The 22819-nt window shown below is 40.6% G+C and overlaps 1 protein-coding gene across 1 annotated transcript in view; it reads left to right on the forward strand.

Annotated features, from left to right (window-relative positions):
- TIAM1 (TIAM Rac1 associated GEF 1) overlaps window positions 1–22819 on the forward strand; it is an 89117-nt gene that overhangs the window by 55478 nt on the left and 10820 nt on the right. The window contains exons 12-18 of the mRNA XM_044442696.1: window positions 93–179; window positions 4107–4331; window positions 7537–7640; window positions 15039–15218; window positions 17319–17387; window positions 17670–17795; window positions 19779–19887. Of these exons, the coding sequence (XP_044298631.1) occupies window positions 93–179; window positions 4107–4331; window positions 7537–7640; window positions 15039–15218; window positions 17319–17387; window positions 17670–17795; window positions 19779–19887 (900 nt within the window). The remainder of the gene's footprint in view (window positions 1–92; window positions 180–4106; window positions 4332–7536; window positions 7641–15038; window positions 15219–17318; window positions 17388–17669; window positions 17796–19778; window positions 19888–22819) is intronic.

A 22819-nucleotide genomic window follows, 5' to 3' on the forward strand; every position in this document is an offset into this window, starting at 1 on the left:
TTATTTGAGCAGAGCTACATGCTTTTAGCATTAGGTAACAGAATGGCTGCTGTCAGCAAAACTAAATTGAAAAAAATTATTGTTGGATGCAGGATTTTCTTTATCCTCTGTGGAAGAAGAGGGGATTCGTCGGCTCCATGTGAACAGTGTCAAAGAGACAGGCCTGGCTTTCAAAAAAGGTATGATAGTAAGGAATTGCTTTAAAAACATTGCTAGAATGCAAAATTAGTCTATTCCTCCTACTACTAAGATTATACCACCTCTCCCTTGTGCCCTTTGAAAAATAATTTTGGAATGGCTAAAAAAATCAATACAGCTACAGTTTCTTCCAAGTTATTTTAATCATCAAACCATCTCTTAAAAGGTTTTATAAAGTCATTCTAGAGCTGGTAACAGGATAATGTTGAAGGGTAAGTGTAAACCCTCAGCACTGAAGTTGATAGCCTTACCTTTATTGTTCCTTAAGATTGCCTAATGTTTTTCTTAAATCAGCATGTAACAGAATTATCCTAGTTTAAATAAATGCAAGAAGTTCCAGAATAAAGTTGCGGTAGGTAAATGGTCTTATGGTTACTTCACTTGTTTTTTAAATGCCTTTATGTTATTTAATGGATGATTCAAGAATGGGAATATCTTAACATATAGAGAGATAACTGGATAGCATTCTTACTTTATGAGTAAATATGAGTGTTCCACCTTAAAAATGTGTGACAGGGATTGTAAAAGTCTGCTTTTAAAATCTGCACAGTAAGTTTAGTTATGGGAGAGTTGCTTATCTTTTCCATCTGCAAAATGAAAAGAATTCTAATACACAGACAAGAATGGTTGAATGGACAAACAAGATTAAAGGTATGAAACTTAGAAGGGCCTAATTTGCAGAATGGCCTGCAGTGTTGGAATGATTCTTCTATTTCCCTCTGTGTAAGGAGCACTGCAGGCATTTGAACCCTAACAACGTCAAATGCCCCGTGACAATATAGTTAATGGCAAAAGTTGCAAAATCACCTGGCCGGGAATGGAGCAGCACTAGTAGCATTGGGCAACCTGAGAGATTGTACTTTGTATCCAGCTGCCAGATGCATAACCAAGTCCTGGGTGGGTGAACATGGGGAATCGGCCTCTGCTCACCAGGGTATTTATTACAGCATTGAAGGAGACTGCAGGGCTGGGGAGAGGAGATTCAGAGGTTTGTAGGAATTAGATCTCTCTTTCCAGGTTCCCTGCCTTCTGAGCATTTGCATCCCATTTTGGGCCAGCGGGACAGACAGGGGATTCTGTAGGTATAACTCTGCAACCCATAACCCAACGGCCTTCCTGTCTGAGCTGACAGAGGTCCCCTAGGCTGCTCATTCTGAGGGATGTTAACATCCATGTTAAAGGTGACCTATCTGAGGCAAATCAGGATTTCGTGGACTCATGACAAGTATGGGACTGTCCCAAAATGTCATTGACCCCTGACGTGTAGACGGCTACACACGCGATTTGGTTTGGTTTGTTTTTTTTCAGTTGGACATGAGGATAGTGATCTGAAAGTGGGAGGCTTTGCATCAGTCCCTTTGTCATGGTCAGATCACTCCCTGTTGAGATTTAGATGAATAGCAGTTTTTCCCTCTGAAGTATGAGGGACCTGTTAAGTTGGTTGAGGGATCCAGATGATTTCAGAGGACTCCAGGGGAGGGCTTTCAAACTGATTTGTCTCATGTTTCTGTCAAATCCCTGGTTGATCTCTGGAAGACAAGATATGACCCAGGTGGTTGACATGATCATTCCCGTCATGGTATACCTTGGACCTGAGAGTAATGAAACAAAATAAGAAACATCTTGAGTGTGGTTGGAGAAAAATTGGTAGTGGATAAAATCAAGCCTTGGTATGTGCCTACAGTTGAATATATTTGGAGGCAGTGAGAGCAACAAAGAAACAATATTTCGCTGTGTCTATTCAGTCTTCCGTCTGCCACGCAGCAGACCTCTCTAGGGTGGTCTGGGGTCTGCCAGGTGTCATGGAAGAAGGATATCTTGAAGCCATCTGAGGCCCACTGCATATTTACTGGGCACTTCCAGAATAAAATACCTTGCATCTGCTAGTACCTAGACTCCCGTGTTATTGCAGCGTAATTAGGCAAGAAAACCAGAACACAGCCCAATCAAGTTTTTCCTGGATCAATTCCAGTTAGTACAGCTTAAGGATGTTGACAAAGTGCTTGGATTGTGGTTTGTGCAACCACATCGGTACTGGGTCCTTGCCCTTCCTGGCTGATAAAAGCTAGCAGGGAGGTAACTGCTGGCTCGGCCAGGGAGATGATTAATGTCTCTCTGTGAGGAGTGGTTGCATGACACCTAAAACAGGTGGTGGTGAAACCACTTCTGAAGAAATCTTCTCTAGACCCAGAAGATCTTAATAAGTTTAGGTAGCTGGCAAATATCTCCTTTCTGAGCAAGGTGCTTGAGTGGGTGGTGGCCAGCCAGCTCCAGGTACTCTTCGGTGAGACTGATTATCTGGATCTGTTTCAGTTGGGGCTGAGGCCTGGTTTTGGCAGAGAAACAACTTTGATCACCCTCTATGAAGACCTAATGCTGGGAAATAGACTGAGGGTGTGTGACCCTGTTGATATTCCCATATATCTTGGTGGCTTTAAATACCATCAATCACAGTATCCTTCTGGGGAGACAGAGTTGGGAGTGGGGAGCACTGAACAGTGAACAGTGGTGCTTCCACTGCTACCTGGATGGTTGGGTGTGAATGATGGTGCTTGCGTGAAATTGCTCTGCCCCTTGGACTCTGCAGTGTGGGGTTCCTCAGGGGTTGGTCTTGTACCCCATGCCATTTAACATCTAAATGAAACCACTGAGTGGGGTCTTCTGGAGTTTTGACGTGCGTTGTCATCTGTATGCTGATGACACCCAGCTCTATTTCTGCTTTTGATTGTCAACAGGTGAGGTGGTGGATGTACTAACCTAGTTCTTGGCTGCAACGGTGGATGAGGGCTAACAAACTGAAGCTCAATGCAGACAATATTGAGATGATGTTCGTGGGTGGTTCTTTTGATCAGATGGAGGGAATTCTACTTATTCTAGATGGGGTTTCACTGCCCTTGAAGGAGCAGGGTCATAGCTTGGGGGTGCTCCTTGAGCCATCTTTGTTATTTGAGGCCCAGGTGATTTTACTGGCATGGAGTGCCTTCTGCCAGCTTTGGTGGCCCAGCTGCACTTGTATCGGGAGAGCGATAGCCTGGTATCAGTAATATACACTCTGGTAACTCTAGTAATCTCTGGAGTACTACAATGTACACTGCTTGGTGCAGAAGACCATTTGGAAGTTGCAGCTTGTGCAAAATTCAGCAGCCAGATAAATAACAGGAACAGACTGTCCGAATGTATAATACCAATTCTAGCACACATGCGTTGGTTGACTGTAAGCTTCCAAGTCCAATTCAAGGCACTGGTTCCAATCCATAAAGCCTTACACAGCTTGGAACCACGATAACTGATGGAAGATTTTTCTTAGCTGCAACCTGCCTAGACTCCATGATCACAACCTGGGGCTTGCCTCTGATTGCCCCCTCCAAGGGAGCCTCAGTTGGTTGAAACAAAAAGAACCTCTTCAGTTGTGGCCACCCAGTTATGGAACAAGCTCCCCACTGAGGCCTACCTGGCACCAGCTTCAGTATATTTTTGGGATCAAGTTAAGACTGCCTCTACTGCTGCACATTTTATTAGTCACTTGCTTAAACAGATTTTATGATTGCACCTTTTATAGTTGTTTAAAAATTGGTTTAACATTTTGTATGATAATCTTTTATGGTGTTTTGATTGTTGCTTCTATTTTATATAGTGCTTAATATGTTGTAATCTGTATAGAGAACTTTGGCTGTTGGGCAGTATAGCAATAAAGCAAGCAAGCCAATAACTACCTGGGTGTACTGCACTTCAGGTGCTGTTGGGCGGATCATACTATGATTGTACTCTAAAAGTGTTTTATAAATTAAAAGTGTTCAATGATGAAATGTTCTTATCTGAAAATACAGCATTTATTCCTCAGGCTGATGTGTAATCCTGAAGTGAAATAGAAATCAGGATGAGTCTTGATCTCCTATTTCTCTTTGCAGGACTGAAAGCTGGTGATGAAATTGTTGAAATTAATAATAAGGCTGCTGAAGACTTGAATTCATCCATGCTAAGAGATGTTCTTGTTCAGCCTTCTCTGTGCCTTATAGTACGGACTTACCCTGAGAAGGAGGCAGGGCAGAAACTAATACAGCTCCCACCACGTCGCACAGATGGTTCCTTTGATGTGAATGACAGTCCAGTTCGAACTGTATGCAGCAACCAAGGTATTCCTCTTTGCTGGCATTGAGGGCTTTCATTTACAGGTGGAGTACGGGTGCCTGTCCTTGTGACCTCTTAAGAATAGCCAGCCTCATTTTAAGTCCCACATGCCCAGGTGGGCTTCATTCTCTAATCAGAAGAGAAACATTCTCCATAAACATAGTGATGCATTACTGCATGTGAAGAGGGCAATGAGGGATATATATAGGAAAGTGCATGTATTGTGCACAAAGGCTTCATCAGGGAGGCTACAAAGCAGTTAAAGAAAGCTGTGGGTAAGTGAAATGATGTCGTCAACTGGCCATAAGGATCCAGATTTTACTAGAATTATCAACATCTGAAGCAGCCTGCCTAGAACATGTGTGAAAGCAAAGAGACCTGGGACTGATTTTAGTTAGAAGTTTCCTAATGCTACCAATGTGCAGCTATTCTGATTTTTGTTCCATCTTAATGGATTTTATGGCATAAAAAGGTGATGGAAGAAGCAGTGGGAAAACACAGGTGGGTTGCAAATGGAAGATGATGAGTTTTTTTGGATCCCCTATAAAATACTGTGAGTGAGGCAGTGCAAGGGCAGGTTAAAGACCTGAGTTGCAAGCCAATCGTACTGCTTTCAAAATGGAACCAGCTGCATTTCTTAAAGATACGTTGTGGATTTTAATCTTATGCTTCAGTTTTGCTGTATTCCTGCTCCTCTCTCTCAAACAACAACAAACTTTTCTTCTGATATCTGTAGACTTGTGCTAGGCAAACTTGACAAAAATATACTTAAAATTGTCAAGGGTTCAAACACTGTTTAGCTTCTCTTTTCAAGGGTTTTTGTAGATGAGTCTCATTCCATATTTGTGTTATGGAATTCCATATCTTGTTTGGCCACAAGATGTCAGCAGTGTCCTACATGAAGCTAGTTGAAGGTAGGACTAATTTGTCCATTGTACTATGTTAATAAAACAAGCATGAAACATTTGTATGCTGTAGTGGACAATAGGCCTCTGTGGTTGGCTAACTTTGTTGGGGCTAGTCTCTGGTAAGAGTCCACAGTATGGCTAGTGTACTGTAAAATATAGATAAACAAAAATATTTTAGCAACCCTGATGGCCATTTCACCTTCCAAAACCAATGCAGTGTTGAAGCCTGTGATGGGGAAAATACTAGTGTAACTATTCTTAATGTTTAGAGAGGGAACTTCTGGGTTCACACTGAGTGAGTGCCAAACAGAGGAACTCAGTTGTTCCCCATTTATGGATGGGGTCACATAGTTCTGTCTAATCTCTGGACTATGCTGATATCTCCTGTATTTCTCCAGTGTCTTCCATGCACAATTTCTATTTCCATTCTGGGAGTGGGAGGGGCAGGGGACCAAAAGAACCAAGAGTAACTAGAGTCTATGAGCAGCTGAGTTTATGACTGAGGTCAGTTACACTGTGAAACGTTAAATTTGCAAATTTAAAAAAAAAAGAGAAAATAAAAGAAAAGGAAAGAAAGAGGTTTGGCTTGCTTGGTACTCTAACAGGTAATTGTATCCTGGAGATGAACATTAGTTTCTGTGGGGGTAGGGTCTAGAAGGCAAGTCACACTTGGCAGCCAGCCAATTCTGAGTTCATTTGTATTATATTACTGCATTATATATTATGACAGGAAGGTTTGAGAAGTGAAGCAATGAAAAATGTTAATGCAATGAATGTGTGTTTCGAAATATCACCTTTTATCTTCAAGGATTCCAAAATGAGTAGCACCCATTATGTAGCTAGGAGAGTTCAGAGCTCACTTTCTGTGAAGTAAAATTCCTGTTCCGTTGTTCTGACTATTGGTAATCTACTGAACTGTCAAAAGCTCCTCCTTGATTGCTGTAAGGATTACGTTATCCCATCATCCCAGGCAAACAGTAGTTCAAGTCAATCATTTTGCTTCTCTGAATCCTCTCTGCAGTGCAGGGAGGGGGCACAGGTGTTTACTTTTCATCCAAAACTATTGTAAAATATCCCTAACCTCACATTATGAGGACTAAGTCACTGCCAAAATTCGCCTTACATAATGGTGCATGTTTGTGTTGAGAAAAGTGATTTCTGCTATACATGTGTCCACATTTTCTCAATTAAAAATGCATATTCACAGATAGTGTTTTGTGTGTTGTAAACTGCACAAATAACTTTCGCTATTGGGCAGTATAGCAATAAAGCAATGCAAGCAAGTGCTGCTTTGGTTGTTGCTTCTATTTTGTATGGTGTTTTATGAGTTGCAAACTGCCCAGAGAGCTTTGGCAGCATCAAAATAAGCAAACAAATAAACCAGCACCTTAGTGTGCTGGACCTCAGCTGCTGTTGGGTGGATTGTTCCATGATAATTCAACAGCCAGTCTGTTCAGCAGCCTGAGACACTAGTGGCTGTTCATTACAGCCCAAATGAACAATAGCTTTCGCTATGGGACTGGGATCTATGCTGCAGGAAGTAGATTATAGCACATTTTCCCTATAACAGGAAAGAATGGCCAGATAACTATAAAAAGTATTAGGTTCACTAGGATAGAGTGAGAGGAGGCATTTTTGCATGCCTTTTGAGGAACTGTAGGTTTGTAGTAGGCAAACTGAAGTTGCTCAAACCTGGTAGGATGCATGGTGAGCTTGTTATTTGAAACACCTGTGTTAGGCATTTTAAAAACCTAGACCTGTTTTAATTATGCAGGCAGGCAATAGGAATTAGAGGTTCTAAATACATTTTTAAAATAATGGAGAATAATATTTCAATTGCAGAGCAAAATACTTGAAAATATTGTAATTGTGCAATTCAACCAGTAATGAGTTTTCAGGAGGTTTTTGATTATTGAAACAGAACTGTTCTCAATATATATGCAAGCTGGAAAAAATACCAGATTCTCCAGTGTTAGCATTGACTTTTACGAGACTAGGGACAGTGATGTTTCCCTCTTGGATTCTAGATGTTTTTCAGGGGGCTAATTGGAGTATATCCATATTAGATCATAAGTTAGGGCAGTATTCCATACTGCTGATACACTAATGGTATGAACTGCTAGTACAACAGGAAAGTAATGCTTGCTAGCAAAACTGTAATTTACCCCAAATCATTTCTGGAATGGGACATGTCAGCATAGGTCTTGGAAGGTCAGAGAACGTAATTCTATTTACTTGGGGTATATCAGTCTTTACTGCATTATGCTCTTAAAATGTTGTCCATGCTTGTTTCTCCTGGCAGGACCCTTGCCCTGCAGTGATCAAGACAGTTGTACTGAGTCAACTCCAGAAGAGACGGAAGTGCACATCTTGGAGTCCTCTGACGACAGTGATAAAACAAGCAAGGTGTGTAACTTTCATTTTTGCATTGTAAGTAGCAGAACCTCCTAGACTCAAAGATGGCCTGCTGATTTTACAGCTGTGTGTGATTAGAGAACTTCTCCAGGGGAATATTGGCCTTGCTTTTTTAAGGTGTTCATAAGTGATATGGAATTGCAACAATTAGAGCCTCAATGGGCCCCCATTACCACCTGCTGAAACCTTCCTCTTTTGCCCATGGGTGTGCAGGATGTGACGTACTAATATTCTTGAATGTTAAATATGCAAATATGTGCTGTCCCTTTTTGTCATGTGTGAACTGGTCTTAATGCTCCATCAGGCATGGCACATTTGCTTTCTCTATCTTATACATATATGCACAGACGACTAATTCTTAATGCGTTGACTTACAGAATTGTGTATTTTTAACCTTGCACTTTTAGTGTGGCATTCTAAATGGACAGTTATTCCAGGCAATCTACCTTTCATTGAAGTGGAACTCAACAATTACATTAAATTGACTGAACAAATTGATTACTAACTGCTACCCATACGCGCTTGCTAGTGTAGCTTCTGTGCAGTTTCCTATTTGTGGGAAAAAAGCCTTCTCTGAAGCTGTGTGTGTAAAAGATACAACATGACTTTAAAAGGATGGGCACTTCAAAAGATGAACAAAAAACCCCCTAAATGTCACTTGAAAGAGGTTTTTCCTTTAAACCTCAATCCATACAGAAAGTTTGTGAACCAGATTCTACAGAATTCTTCTACTAATCAGCAGCAGATGATTAAGGGTAGGTAAATCTGAGCTCCTCACACTGCTTGTTCTTATCTTGCATTTGTTTTATCAATTACAACTACTTCTGAAGGTGGCTTCCTGTGTAATTCTTCCATGAATATCACTTCCATGTATCATATGTGCATATTGTCTGATAGGTCCAACATATTAATGTCATTAATTAATTCCCATTATTATGCGACAGGAGCTGTGCTAGTGGTTGTAATGCAGTGTGTATGCATGGCAAAATAGATAACATCTGTATTTGTCATGTGTGTACATATGGATATCCTACACAGAATAACCTACATGGAAATCACATCTTGTAAGAACTATGACTTACGGACTTATGGGAGGTGGTTCTCAGTCATGAGCTGATCTGCAAATTGAGTTGTTAGGCTATCATAGAGGAAAGGAAGGAAAAAGTGCCTGGCCTCTGATTTCCTGACCCTTTGTCATACAAGCCAGTAGCCCTTCCTTTGATAGCTACTACCAGACAGTGGAAATCAGCTAGCAGAAGGTATTCCCGAGCTTGAAGCAGCTGCAAAACTTGTACCAGCTACTAAAGCTCAGATCGAGAGCTAGTACTGGATGCTGAAGATTCAGAAGTTTGCTCTGTTTTCTTGCAGAGCTAATTATAGTAAGTGACATTGTACATTTTTTTGTTTCAAAAGTAAGATGTAGTAAATTCTGTTGACGCATTGTAAGTTTTAAAGCCTGAGGTATGAGCTATGCTGGACTGGTATGAGGTGTGCTGCATTTTTAAAACAGACTGCTATTAGCCAGAATATATTCCTAAATTACCAATTGGTGCTTCTTCTTTAGATAGATTCCTAGTTGCCTATGTAATTTTTTTTAAAGTTTGATGAATATGCAAATTTAAAAAGAGATTGAAACAGCTTAATGATTTATCAATGCAAGCATATGCAGCAAAGCATACATCATTTATTACCAACTTTCTTTAACTGGCTAAGTCATTAATGATTACTAGGCTTAATTGCTCTACTTTTTGTAACACTCATAATCTCAAGTGGAAGGATGCAATAAGGAATGAAAGAATTAATGAAGGATTTTATTGAAGTAGAAGCAGTCATTTGTATAAATGAAAAATCACTTATTTCATGGTCTCTTAATATGCTGAAATGCAGGTTTGGGGTTTAAAAGGAAATATATTTTTAATTTTATTCTAGCTTCTGTTAAATCCTTGATAAGGGTATATGAAACTTGCATTTTGACTTGAATAGTTCCATTCAAACAAGATGCTTTCTTATGCAATTTAAGCCTCCAAAACAAATGGTAGAAGAGATAATGTCATTAGTTTTTATCTTTGGTGGAAGCTGTGCTTGAACTTTATTACTAATAGTATTATATTTCTACTAGACTATATCATAGTATGACATTTCTAAACATACACCGCTTTGTGTATTATGTTAATCTAAAACAAGATTCCTGTCCAGCATTACAGTATTACTGGAACAGTATTCCTGTCCATCTACCAGTATTACAGAGTTGCCTCATTCGTTTCTGCAGCCTTGCATGTAAGCCCCCCACCATGGCATGTGCACACGCAATTTACAGGCCCAGCACAAGTGGTGACTGGTCTGTTTCTTCCACACATGCTTGCATTAGTAGTTTTTTGTGTAAAAAAGAAAAGGAAAGGGAACAAATGTTGCAAGCCTTTCCTGCTAAGCCACCTGGGAGAAATTCTCATTTACCACAAGCCACTGGGCCAATGGATATTACAAGTGTGCTGTGGAGCTTTTACCAAATCAGTATCTGGGTGCATTGTATGAAATCTTGTATTTCTCTGTGTAAAGCTCAGCTTAGATCAACTTGCTTGACTTTGACTATAATCACAGGAATATTCACCATACGTAAAATTTGTGTATGGGAGAAATTACCTGCAAATCTTTTTTGAGTCTTGTCCACCTTGGTCTAAAATAACATCAAGAAGAAACAAAATATCCAGTTTCAAAGGTTTATTATCTAACCCTGGGACTTGCTGTATCCAGGATTTTGTAAGATATGTCTCTGTGGAGTATTCTGTCTACTGCATTCTGAAATTGAATCCCCTCCCTTTTAAAAAGACCTGGTGATTGAATGTGTTGGGAACATAGCTTTGTTTAAGTAAATTTAAACTGGAACCGGAACCAGGGACAGAGGTCTTCATCTTGGGCAGCTAATGCACGTAAGTGCCATATATACTGAGGCACAGCGACTAGTGTGGTATGTAAGGCATGACTGTTTATCTTAAGAGTGGATAAAAGGGTTGTGTGCTACTCTGTTTTATTGGTATACAGCTGAGAGGTGGCACAATGTGAACCAGATCCGAGGCACAAAGCAAAAGAGGGAGTGGACTGAATCTTTGTCTTTGGGTTGAGCCTTCAGAAAGAATTGGGCTTAGCCATCTCCAAGTGCATCTTTTTACCTGTGACAGATGGAATTGTAGTAGAGATAAATCTCTTACTTCACACCTTAACTGGCTTGGCCCTCCCTGACAGGGACCTTAAAAAGAGTAAAGTGGCAGAACCATTATGCAAGTGTGCAAATATATTTAGAAAATAGCCCATTAATTAATTGTGAGAGGGGAGGAAGGGTTTTTGCCTCTACATAAGCACACAGCTTACACTAATGTTGATGAATATAATTGGAGTAAGGGGTGAAAGGAAGCTTTCTGGAAGATGAAAAGTTCCATAAAGCCTTCCTTGCATACCTTACTCATGCTGTTGGACTTTCTTTTCCCAGTGTTTTCTTTCCCAGTTAGGACTTCTTCCTAAGGCAGTGTAAACCGATCATGGCTCACAAAGTCACTGTCCATGTGAAGGTAGCATGACAAGTCCCAAGACCAACATCCTCACCCCTGTGTTGGGAGGAAAGGTCTGATTGAGGCTTCTAGTCACCTCCACTTGAAGATGAGTAGAAGCCACCATTTAATCAGGAACCCAGACATGATGTTACGAAATCAGATCAGAACAAGGGGAGGAAACATTTTGTAATTTGTATTTGTGACCACATGGCTCTTGGCCAACTCAAGTTGGCTACGTGAGATTGCTTGAAATCTATTTAGCCATGTTTCACTATGTGATGATGCTAGAAAGCAAGATTAGATTGAGGTCATGAAGCATGGCCCACATCCTGGCTAAGCAGCCCTTTATATCCCATTTTGGACCCTTCAGTTGCCAACAATGGAGTAGGGAGGAGGGAGGGAAGGGCTTATTTTAAATGCATCCTTTGCCCTGTTTTTCACTGCCTTCAGGTCGTTAGGTACAATGAGGAACAGGTAAGAAGCATTTTGATAACATATGTCCATTTATAGGCTGGGGGAGGAATTCTGAGCATAAGCAAAACTGGACATTTGTTTCCTTTTGTTTAAATGAAGGCAGCTGTCCCTTGACACAGAAGCTAATCAGCTTCTGATGGTAGCACAGAATAATTACTTATTGTACAAACATTTCAGTGACTAAAGTATTTTGAGCATTCATTTTTCCTATTTTTAGCAGCAGCCATATCATATTAACATGTATGACCTTGCATTCTCTCACCACATACGTGTCTGATGTTTTAAAAGGAAAGGTATCTTAGCCACTGTCCTCTAAAGCTCTTGGTGTTCAAAGGTTTCTAATTGGTAAGCTGCTTTATTTCTTCACATTTTAATATTCTCGTGCAGTACTGGTTGTAGCCAATCAGCTCTTCCAAGCACAAGCAATAGACATTCATTTTCTACCAGGGATTTTGCTTCTTCCTTTTCTAGTTTAAGCTGTCCTTGCTTGGGTTCTTTTTCAAAAGCTCCTTGAAAGGAAGAATTAAGAACTGACTCTACAGCTTAAATCTGAGAAATTCATTCTTCTTGTTTCTGTTGAGCATGTGAGGTCTGAAGAGGAGTACAAGAGACACACACGGTAGCTGTCCTTTTTCATTTACATGCAGGATGGTGTCCAGAAGCTTGAAATACTAGGATTTTAAACATAATAAGATTTTAAAAATTATTATGATTATCATTATTATTACTAAAGTAAGTCAAGAAATCTGGATTTCTTTTTTTATTATTGCTTGTGTTTGGTTGCTGAAAAGGATGAATAATGGGATTATCAGGGTAATATTTTGATGATGTCAGCTTTTCGGGGAGTTAAACAAAACCCAGAAACAAAGGCACTGAAAGGGCTTCTGATTCTCTTCGGAATTGCTTCATTTGGTGAGATCTGCTATATAGCACAGATAATGAGATAATGTTATATTGTACTTGAAAGTAATAATTGGCTGTGGCTTCCAAAGAAAATGAGGTCATTTCCAGGGCTTGTGTTAAATATGCAATATTATGGGTAACAATGAGTAAGTCTTGGCTGAAGTTTGTTTTTCCAGCTGAAAGAGCATTAAATAATTAGTGAGAATTTTTGTTCAACTGCTTTACAGTCAGATGAGGTAGAATCTTTTTGAATCTTATTGCATTATTGAAGAAAAAATGCAATTTGGATGTGGCTTTTATTAATGCATTGGTACAATCAGTTCTGTAAGCTACCCAAAATTAGCCTTAATAAAAATGCTGATCATGGCTACCAAATTAAATGAAGGTTTGGATAGTTGCTTCTCAGGAAATTGTTTCTTTTTAACAAATTTAAATGCATCTTTACTAGATACGTTTTCCAAGAAAATGCATGGATGCTAGGTAATTTGCTGTCAGATAATTAAAATTATATTTTATTAAGGCGGACTTGGTTGTGGTATAATATGAACTCACATATTATAGCAGCTTCCATTTAAAACCTTGCCAGTGTATTTTGGAAATCCTAAAATGTATAAAAGTGTCTGAATCTAAAAGCAGGCAATTTCTCTGAAAAACTTTAAATTAATGGCCTGATATTTTTCGGGATACATGCATAAACATATTCATGATCTCTAAAATACCAATCATGTGTGTGTGTGTGTAAAATACCTCCGCCCCTTTTTGTGTTACCATTACAGCATGCAGAATCCTGGTGGTCCTTTTCCGAGGCAGCCCTGCTGCACAGGCTGTGTTGGCTGTGTGTGGTGGTCCCACATGGCTGTGTTGGATCACACAGTCGACATAACTGCATAATCCCTGCTGGACTATAAACTTCTGATAGCCCTTCATATGAGTTCTTGAGTTTTGTTATTTGCCATACCACCTGAAACTTTTTTCCAATGTGTAACAGGATTGCTGCTGCTGCTTCTTTGATAGACTGTAATCTAAATTATAACAATTTTGTTACCAGTGACTTTAATGGGTATTTAATAGTTTCAGTGCCTTCCAGGAGAAAAATATTATGAAAAAATATTTTGGATATATAGCATTTAACATGCTTTAGTATAAATTATACAAAATCCAAGCAGTGTTCATGCTTTGAAAATAAGATAATAAAGCTTTCTTACTTAGTGGTTTAGCAAGCATTACCAACATACAAACATAAATGATATTGGGGTGGGGTGGCGTTGTTATTATACATACTATTACAATATAAAACACATTTTGGCAAGCTTTAACATAACTTTAATATAATAGATGTAAAGCTTAACATATATTAAGCTAAGGAGAAATATTAGCTTTCTGATAACACAAGAATCAAAGGAGGGGCTTTGAAGGAGGAGAATTCTAAAAATCAGTCTTTGCTCAAACCTTTGTTTGAAAATAGACAAAGCTATTGCTATCAAAAGCCTTCAGGTGAGTACTCTAGTAATCCCATAGTCATACCAACCGTAACCATTCAAGACAGAAAATGGATCTAAGTCACATTTTAAAAATTCAACTTGACATTTTCCTTGGATTTTACTTATTTTACAAGGCACATGCACAAGGTTGTAGAAATACTGTTTTCGCCTGCAGACTAAAAGACATGGAGAAATACCTGGAAAGTGTTTGAGCCATTTCATCCTCATTCAGAGAACAGTTTAAAACTGTCTGCAGAATTCAGGCTTCGGTGAAAACAAGTCTGCTAGTGCAGGTTATCTTACTTAGCAATTCCACTAATGCATTTAGAAACTGAGATATTAAAAGACCATAATTGCTGGAAGAAGCAGTTGGTGATCAGCCATTGGTCACATTTCCAAACAGCTTCTGTGTATGAACAGTGGTGACAATATCCCTCTGAAACACCAAAATGGCAGATGAGGAAGCTCTGTGGGTAAAAAAGAGGCTGCTGGATTAAAAGAAAGGACACGTTCCAGGCATTCTCTGCCTGCTGGGAACAATCATGCATCTTGCAATTGTAGCAAATTCCTCCGGGTAATTGGTATCACTAGCCTAGATATTTGAGCCAGTTCTCTTACTGTGATACCTGAATAACATTTCTGCACTGTAGGTATAACCTCATGTGCCGTTTGTGCTGATGCAGCAGTTGATAAATGCCTAAGCAGCTCTCCTGATTGGACTTCTAGTGTAATTTAATGATCTCGTGCACTGTATTTTGTAGTTTGTTTAGAAATCTGTCATTTCTCATTTGTCTAACCCTAAACCAATTCTTCATTCGCATTCCTCTGGTGTTGATAATAGGTAATAGGACATATTTTGCTTTAGAAGGTCACAGTAACTGGGATTTCTTTTAAGGGGGAAATACTGACTGTAACTTAATTTGGATGGTTTGATGCTACTGTTTGTTCTAGAAATAATATGTTGCATGTTGTTGTTTCATTTAAAGAGTACAGAACAGGTTGCTGCTTTTTGTCGCAGTCTTCATGAGATGAATCCACTTGACTCTACTGTGAGTCCTCAAGAATTTATTGGGCCTCAGCAAGGCACTACAAGACAGCTAACTGATGCTGATAAACTACGCAAGGTTATTTGTGAACTCCTTGAAACAGAACGCACATATGTTAAGGTAAACGGCTGCCTTGGGGAAATGTTTCCTGATCATATTTGAAGGGCAGTGTGGACGAGGAGTGCGTGAGCATTCTGTGTTTACCTCGAAAGGCCTCCACCTGTTTCTACAGGCTGCACTTCATCATGTGTGTGCTGCACGTGTGCCCAACTCACTAGCACCGTTGCCATTTGCTTCCCCTGCCCAGCCCATGACCTGCAAAACTTACCTGTGGCAGGAGAAGGGAGAGCCAGAGACTTCATTAGACTTATGTGGAAAAGTGGGTAGGACTATTCATCCCAGCATCTCTAATAGGAAATTAGCACAACATTAAGCTTGGTTCCTTCTCCAGTTCGGCACGGAAGCTCTGAGTGGTCTCTGGGATCTTCCTTTCAGGGTCAGTCCTGAGGGAGGCTCTGAGGGTGGCAATAAGTGGGTGGGCTTTCTCTGTGGTGCCTCCCACCTTTGGAGCAGCCTCCTCACTGCAGTCCACATGACTCCAAACTGGCCATCTTTTCAGCTCCAAGGCAAAACAGCCCTTTATGCTGAGGACTTCAAAGGACTGTTTGGTTACCTGGGGCCTAGGGGATTGTCCAGGTGATATTTTACCTTTGCAGGGTCATTTCTTTTAATGTATGCTTTTTAGCTATTTAATTTTACATTCCTTTTACCATTGTTTTGTTTTTATGATATTTGTCTTGCATTTTGTTTTGTTTTATGCTCTGTTGTAAACTGCCCACAGAGCTTTGGCTATCAGGTGGTATAGAAATTTAGTAGTAGTAGTAATGGTCATAATGGGTGTGAAGTTGGCAGGAAAGGGGGCTGATGGAAGTGGTGGTGAATGCTTTACATTTTGATTGCTACCCTTACTGAATATGAGGGCTGAGGCATGGTTAAACCATTGATTGCATTTATTGTTGAGACTTGGGGACTTCTTGAGCTCATGCACTTGTGGTATTTCAGCTTAGGGGAATGGTAATAACCTCCTTATAGCGTGAGAGCAAGGGTGGTGTAGTAGATAAAAGTGCAGGACGGGGACTCAGGAGATCTGGGTTCTAGTCCCCACTCAGCCATGAAGCTCACTTTGTAACTTTGGGCCAGTCACTGACGCTCAGCCCAACCAACCTCATAGTGTTATGAGGATAAAATGGAATGGATCGTGTAAGCTGCCTTGGATGCCTTGCAGGTAGAAAAAGCAAAGTGGTATTAGTTGTAATTTAATGTTTGGATGTGCATGATATTTCTTCAAACAAAATTTATTCAGTAACTTTCTGTGGTAAAGCATTTGGATGATGATGAGTAGTAGTATTTATTTCATTTCTAGACTACTCCACAGCCAAAGCTCTCTGAGTGGTTTACAACAATCCATAAAAACAGTCAATAAAGCAAGTTACTTGAGAACTTTCAATCCATGTTCAGATTAGCAATATTTTCCTATTCACCATGGGTTGCACAGCAGCCACTGAAGCTGGTATCAGCTGTATTTATATTTGCACATGCACACACACATAGGAGGTTTTCTCAGGTGTCCTTGAACCAGTGCAGAGAAGAAATGAAGATGGAATGGCCTGAATGTGTATTTCTGAAACTACATCATGTTGTATTGGTAATGATAAACATAAGTAAACTGCCACACCAAATTAAACCACTATAAATCTAGTTCAAACGTTTGTGTGCAGATAATAACCAACATGGAAGTTCCAAAAGCAGAATGTTTGCAATATTTATTAATGGCTGATGCCCAGGAATAGAAGATAATGAGCCAATTTGCACCTAATGAAAGCCTGTGGTTTGTCATGCATGTGTGGGAAAGGATACCAGTCTCTTCTGCTTTTATTCCATCTGCTACAATCACCCTTTTCAATAGGTTGCTGTGCAAACACTGAACAGTGGGTTGTCTATCTAGTTAGTTGTGTTAAGTTCTGGATTCACTTCAACACCTATGAACAGGCTGATTGTGGGTTGTTGAATAAAAGCAGACATTGTGGGTGATGTACTTGCTTTCTCCTGCTTGTTCCTAACAGCGCATACGCACTGTGGTCCATGGGACAACCATGGTCACTGTGAGGATGTTTTAAACTTTTAGAAAATTCAGCTTAAGTAATATTCTTTCACTTACAGGACTTAAATTGTCTAATGGAAAGATACCTGAAACCTCTACAGAAGGAAACTTTTCTCACTCAGGAAGAGGTATAGTAGCTTTGTCAAGGATATTGTTCAGGAAAGTAAAATTTTAAAAATGCTGCATATGATAACCATTTATGCTTCAAATGGATTCTTCAGCAGAAGCATGAAGCAGAAGCCCTGAGGGATTTCTTAGGACAAATGTTTACAGGCTGCTTGGTACGATTCACATTTGGAATAATATAAAGCAGCTGATATTTACAAATTAAAACTTAGCAATCCTGTTTTGTCAATTTCATGTGGGAGGAACAGTTTTCAACCCATATTTAAAATGTTCTGTCTTACCAGCTTGATGTTCTTTTTGGAAATTTGACTGAAATGGTGGCATTTCAAGTAGAATTCCTGAAAACCCTTGAAGATGGGGTGAGATTGGTTCCAGATCTGGAAAAGCTTGAAAAAGTTGACCAGTTTAAAGTAAGTCTTTCCATTCTTACTGCAGATCATTTTACAAATGTTTAAATAAGGGGTGTGAAACGTCAGACCCACCTGAGACTGCACATCACTCCTAGTCCCAAGTGCTTGCATCTTGTACTGGGCCAGTGTGACAGATTGCATATTCTGGTGTTCCATTCACCCCACAACTCCACAGTCTCCCCACCTGAGCTCACAGAGGTTGTCTTGGTTGCAATGCTGGGGTCCCCAGGCTGCTGACTTGGACTGCTCAGGATTTCATGGACTCCATGATGAGTGTGGGACTGTCCCAACATGTTATTGGCCCAGTGCATGTCTCAGAGCCCTCCTAGATTTGTTTTTTTCAGCTAGGTATGGGGATAGTATTGTGAAGGTGAGGGACTTTGAATCAGACCCTTTGTCTACTGCCTGAATTTTGCCTTCTGTGGTGGTAAGGAGCCTTTTCAGATGGTCCATCCTAGAGGCCAATGGATCCAGATGGTTCCTAGGGGATTTCTGGCTAATGTGGCTGGCGGTCCTGTTACTGGGTGGGCAGCACAATTGTGCCTAGATGCCCTGTCTGTTGAAGAGCTGGGAGTGATAAAACAACAGGAGGCAACCTGAGTGCAGAGAGAAGAAAAATTTCAGTGGATGCAATCAAGCCATGGCATGTGTCTTCTATCGAGTATTCTTGGAGGCACCAAGAGCAGCAAAGAAACAATATCCCACTGTTTCTGTCCACTCCTCTCTCTGCCCTTTTCACACTTAAAGATCACTTGTGCCGTCAGTTACAACTGACAACTGGCACCTGTACAGCTGTCACAAGTAACCAAATGGGGGAATACTTTCTTGCTCCTTCTGACAGTGAATGCTGGGTTGGTACCTGCTGGATGTTGCCAGCAGCCACAGCCCTGCACTTTGCTCACTTGTGGCTCCCCATCCCGAACCTGTACAAATGTGAATATTACAGTTGTGCACATAAAGGTAAGCAAATATTTAAAAAATAAAAAATTTGCAAATCTTTACAAAAATTCTGGGTACGCAACAAATGTTTAGAAATTCTGGGCAGCCTCTCCAAGGTGCTCTTGCAGCACTTCGAAAGGACTGCTTTCAGCTTGGTAGGAAAAAATGAAACAAAGGGAAAGAGAAAATCCCCAAAACTGTAGTGAGTTCAAAAGATGGGACTTTCAGCAGAGCTGGGGGACATGACTCATCCCTATTGTAGTATTCTGTAAAATAATATGTTTGGTCAGTGTGTGTCTGTTCTATAAATCATTGTACTTAAATAAAAAGTGGAGATTATTTTCCTCAGTTTTTAGACTTCCATCTGACCTCAGTAAGATAACAGGATTGTCTGGTAAGTGATCCACAAGTGTGAGGTTTCTTGCAGGACAATGCATTAAATAAATAATAAGGCTGCAGTCATCTCTCTTCCTGAGAGTGAAGAGAGCATGGCTGCTGATGGTCTATTGTTGTGCAAAACTACCTTCCCTCCCCTTGAGGCATTTTACACTAGGACAATATTCCTCCTCCAAAAATCAAAAGGCCCACTTGCATCTCAAGAGAAGAGAAGGGATCTATATTCTCTTCATTGGTCATGAAATAGATCCTCCATTGGTCTTGAAAAACATCTATCGCACCTTCAAATGTAGAGACATTTAATTTCCATGAATTAAATTAAATTAAATTAAATGGTTCCTTGGAACAGAGAGAAAGTTCCAGTGGCCCTTGAATTACTTGATCAACAGTTTTGGTCATAGAAATATGCTAAGTGGAGCCTGTTATGCATCAAGTGCTTGTTAAATTAATTTTCTTATAATGCTAGAAATTGTTATGATGTATAAAAACATATTTCTCCTTGAAGTTATGGTTTCAAACGCTCTGTGACAGAAGGAGATGAAAAAAGCAATTGTTTTGTACTTCTTTTCTTTTTACTAATGATGGGTCCAGCTAGACTTCCAAAAGGAACCCTGTTAAATATTCTGATGTACATGCTCTTGATCCTAGAAAGTGCTGTTTTCCTTGGGTGGATCCTTCTTGTATTATGCTGATCGTTTCAAGCTATACAGTGCCTTCTGTGCCAGCCACACAAAGGTTCCAAAAGTACTTGTGAAAGGTAAGAGTTGTATGAATGCATTATTTCCTGCTCCCCAGTTGTGATGTAATTTTTCTCAAGCCATAAAGCTGTCATGCAGCAAATGTAGGTCTGGGAGATGCTGTTACTACAAGGGACAAAGGTGATGGGAATGACTCTCCTATGTTTTGGAGGTATTTAAGTTGACGCTGGACACTTGTCTGTCAAGAATGTCATAGCTGCATGATTGCTCCATTGATGGGGAGTTGGACATCCTCTAAGACCCCTTCAGACATTTTATTATTGTATGATTTTATATGCGTGGTAGATGGAGAAGTCTTTTACAAGGATAACATACACTACAATGATAGATGGCCCAGTCATTTCACCTTTCATGCAATGTTTACAGTGCAGAATGTGAAATGATTTTACAATGGCAAATGTCAAGAAAAAATATCAAGATAACAGAGATGGAATATTGCTTATCCTATTACAGGAGTAGGCAAGCTGATGCCTGCACGTATCTTGGACTCCCACTCTTGTCCTCCCTGAACATTGGCCATGTTGGCTGAAGCTAATGGGAGCTATAGTCCAACACAGCCAGAGGGGCAACGGGTTGCCTAGCTCTGCGGTAGTGTTTTCTATGTGGCTAGTTCAGAGGCAGAAGATCTGTTCACCTGATTCTTACAAAATACCTGAGTCAGGAGGGCCTTCTTCAGGAGAAAACTGCTGATATTATGTAGCAGCATTTACTTCTTGATTACATTTCCGCACTGACTAGGGATCAAATCTGTCTGTTCCACTGTTTCTTTCTCTCAGTGCCCTCTCTCTCACCCGCACCCCTGGAACCCCAGCACAATTGAAAACATGGAAAGGACCCATTTCCACCAGCTTTCCTCTGCTGTCCATGCCTTCAGCAAATTGTTTATTTGCAGTAAGGCACACACAGATCTTCCATGTGCCTGGGTGTCCTGCACATGATTCATATACACCCCTCCATAAGTTTTACCAAATGTACAGCAATTAGCCAGAGGGGCTGTTGGGAACCTTCCCACTTCACCATCCAGGGCATGTGGTTTCTGTGCAGATGAGGAACACCTGCACCAGGCTCTGAGGACTGAGTGGTTACAAATGGCAAAAAGGAGCAGTTGGGTTGGCATGATTAAAATTGCTGGAAGTGAGCCACTTGCCATTCGGAACAGCCTCTAAATCGCTTCGTTTTCAAGTGGCTACCAAGCCATTCACTGCATGAGTAAATTGGACCTAAGCAAAATTCAAGAGGCAGAATGCACACGGGTCTGGAGAAGTATAAATATCCTGCTTTACTTCAGTTATGTGCGAATGCACCTGCACATGTTGAAAGGAGCATGTGGTTATTTTTACTGTGCATTCTAATCATTCCCTTTGCAAGTGGAAGCACTTAAAGAACTCAGGGAGGCAATCAGGCAGCTTTCATGGTGTGTAAATTGGGTCAATCGATCCTTTTATACTTTCTGAAGTGCTGCATGTTCTGCTTCTTTCAATAGCCAAATATTTTTCTTACATATAACTGAACTTAATGTGTAAAAATATGGTTGTAATCCTTCCAATACAGAAACACATTCATTTGTTGTTTGTTTTCTTGACGCACTTCAAAACTGCTTATATGATTTTACTAGCAAGTTGATCAGCTGTGTAATATAGTTACCTCCTTTTTTTTTTTAAATGCTCTGTTCTAGTTTCCTCTGAAACTAGATAGGGTGGCAGTTCCATCTTCTCATGCTCCAGGGGTGTATTTTTTCCAGCTATCTACAAAGCCATTTATGCATAAGAACAGATACAGATGTTTTCCATGAAATGCTTGTGTATATGACCAAATGGTTCCTTGACAGCACATCCTGCATATCCACAATATCTATATATCTTTTTAAGGAAGGGCTTGGAGGTGGAAAAAGAAACTGCAAATTTTGTAGTGTAATGTAAGGACACCTCTTCCTTTCCTTTTACCCTCCATGAGGATAGCTTGGGAATGCTGGGGTATGGTACACAAAGGAGGGAGACTGTCAATACACCATGAACTGTCACAAGTCTGGTGTTTGTACAGAGACCAAGGAAGGCATATCAAGTGAGGTTTCATAAGACCTTCCTTTTTTTGTGAGGTAGAAGTACCTACCATGTGGATGGAACACACAGTCTGTGCAGAGCAATGTTGTGGGTGGGACCAGGTAGGTAAGCTGGAATAGAGAGGAGGTAGATAGGAGCTTCACATCCATCATATCTGGCATGAAAGTTCAGTTAGGAGATGAGCTGATGGGCTTCAAGTCATATGCTGGTGGCAACCAAGCATGTAGTACAGCATTTGATTCCCAGCACAAAACAGTAAGAAAGCACCTAAAGTTGGCTTACACCATGTCAGACCATCAGTCCATCTAGTTCACCACTGTTTGTGGTGGCTCTGAAGGGTCAGCCAAGTTTTTCCCAGTAGTCCTCGGAGATGGCCTTGAATTAAACCTGGGGTTGTCTGCTCTGTCACTGAGCCACAGCTCTTCCCTCCTCCAGGGAACCAGCCCTTGGAAGGGAATACATTTGCCCTGTGTACATCTACGCATGAAACTGCGTTCTGAAAGCTTCAGATAATGTGAACCACACGACTGCTGTTTTGACTGCAGGGTTGGCCCTCCCATGATGCAGGCTGAACTGGTAGCATTGGGGGGCAGACTAAGAGGAGTGCCAGACTACCCCACCTCTGTCCAGAGGGCCTGCAGCTGCTGCCCTGCCTCTGGTGGGTGCTTTGCCAGTTGTGGCAAAGCAGCCGCATGTTCCACTGTGGCATTTGTTGCAATGAGAGCAGCTGGCAGGGCTCCACTTTGCTGTTGCGCACCTTGCTTTACCTTACTGTAGCTGCAGCAGGGCACCACAAGAGATTGGTCAAAATCTCATAAGAGTATATCTGAGCTTCACAAACGTGCAAGTGAACATTCATCAGAGTTTGTGT

Source organism: Varanus komodoensis, unplaced genomic scaffold, assembly GCF_004798865.1.
Source record: "Varanus komodoensis strain SLA01 unplaced genomic scaffold, ASM479886v1 scaffold4, whole genome shotgun sequence".
NCBI classification, from domain to species: Eukaryota; Metazoa; Chordata; class Lepidosauria; order Squamata; family Varanidae; genus Varanus; species Varanus komodoensis.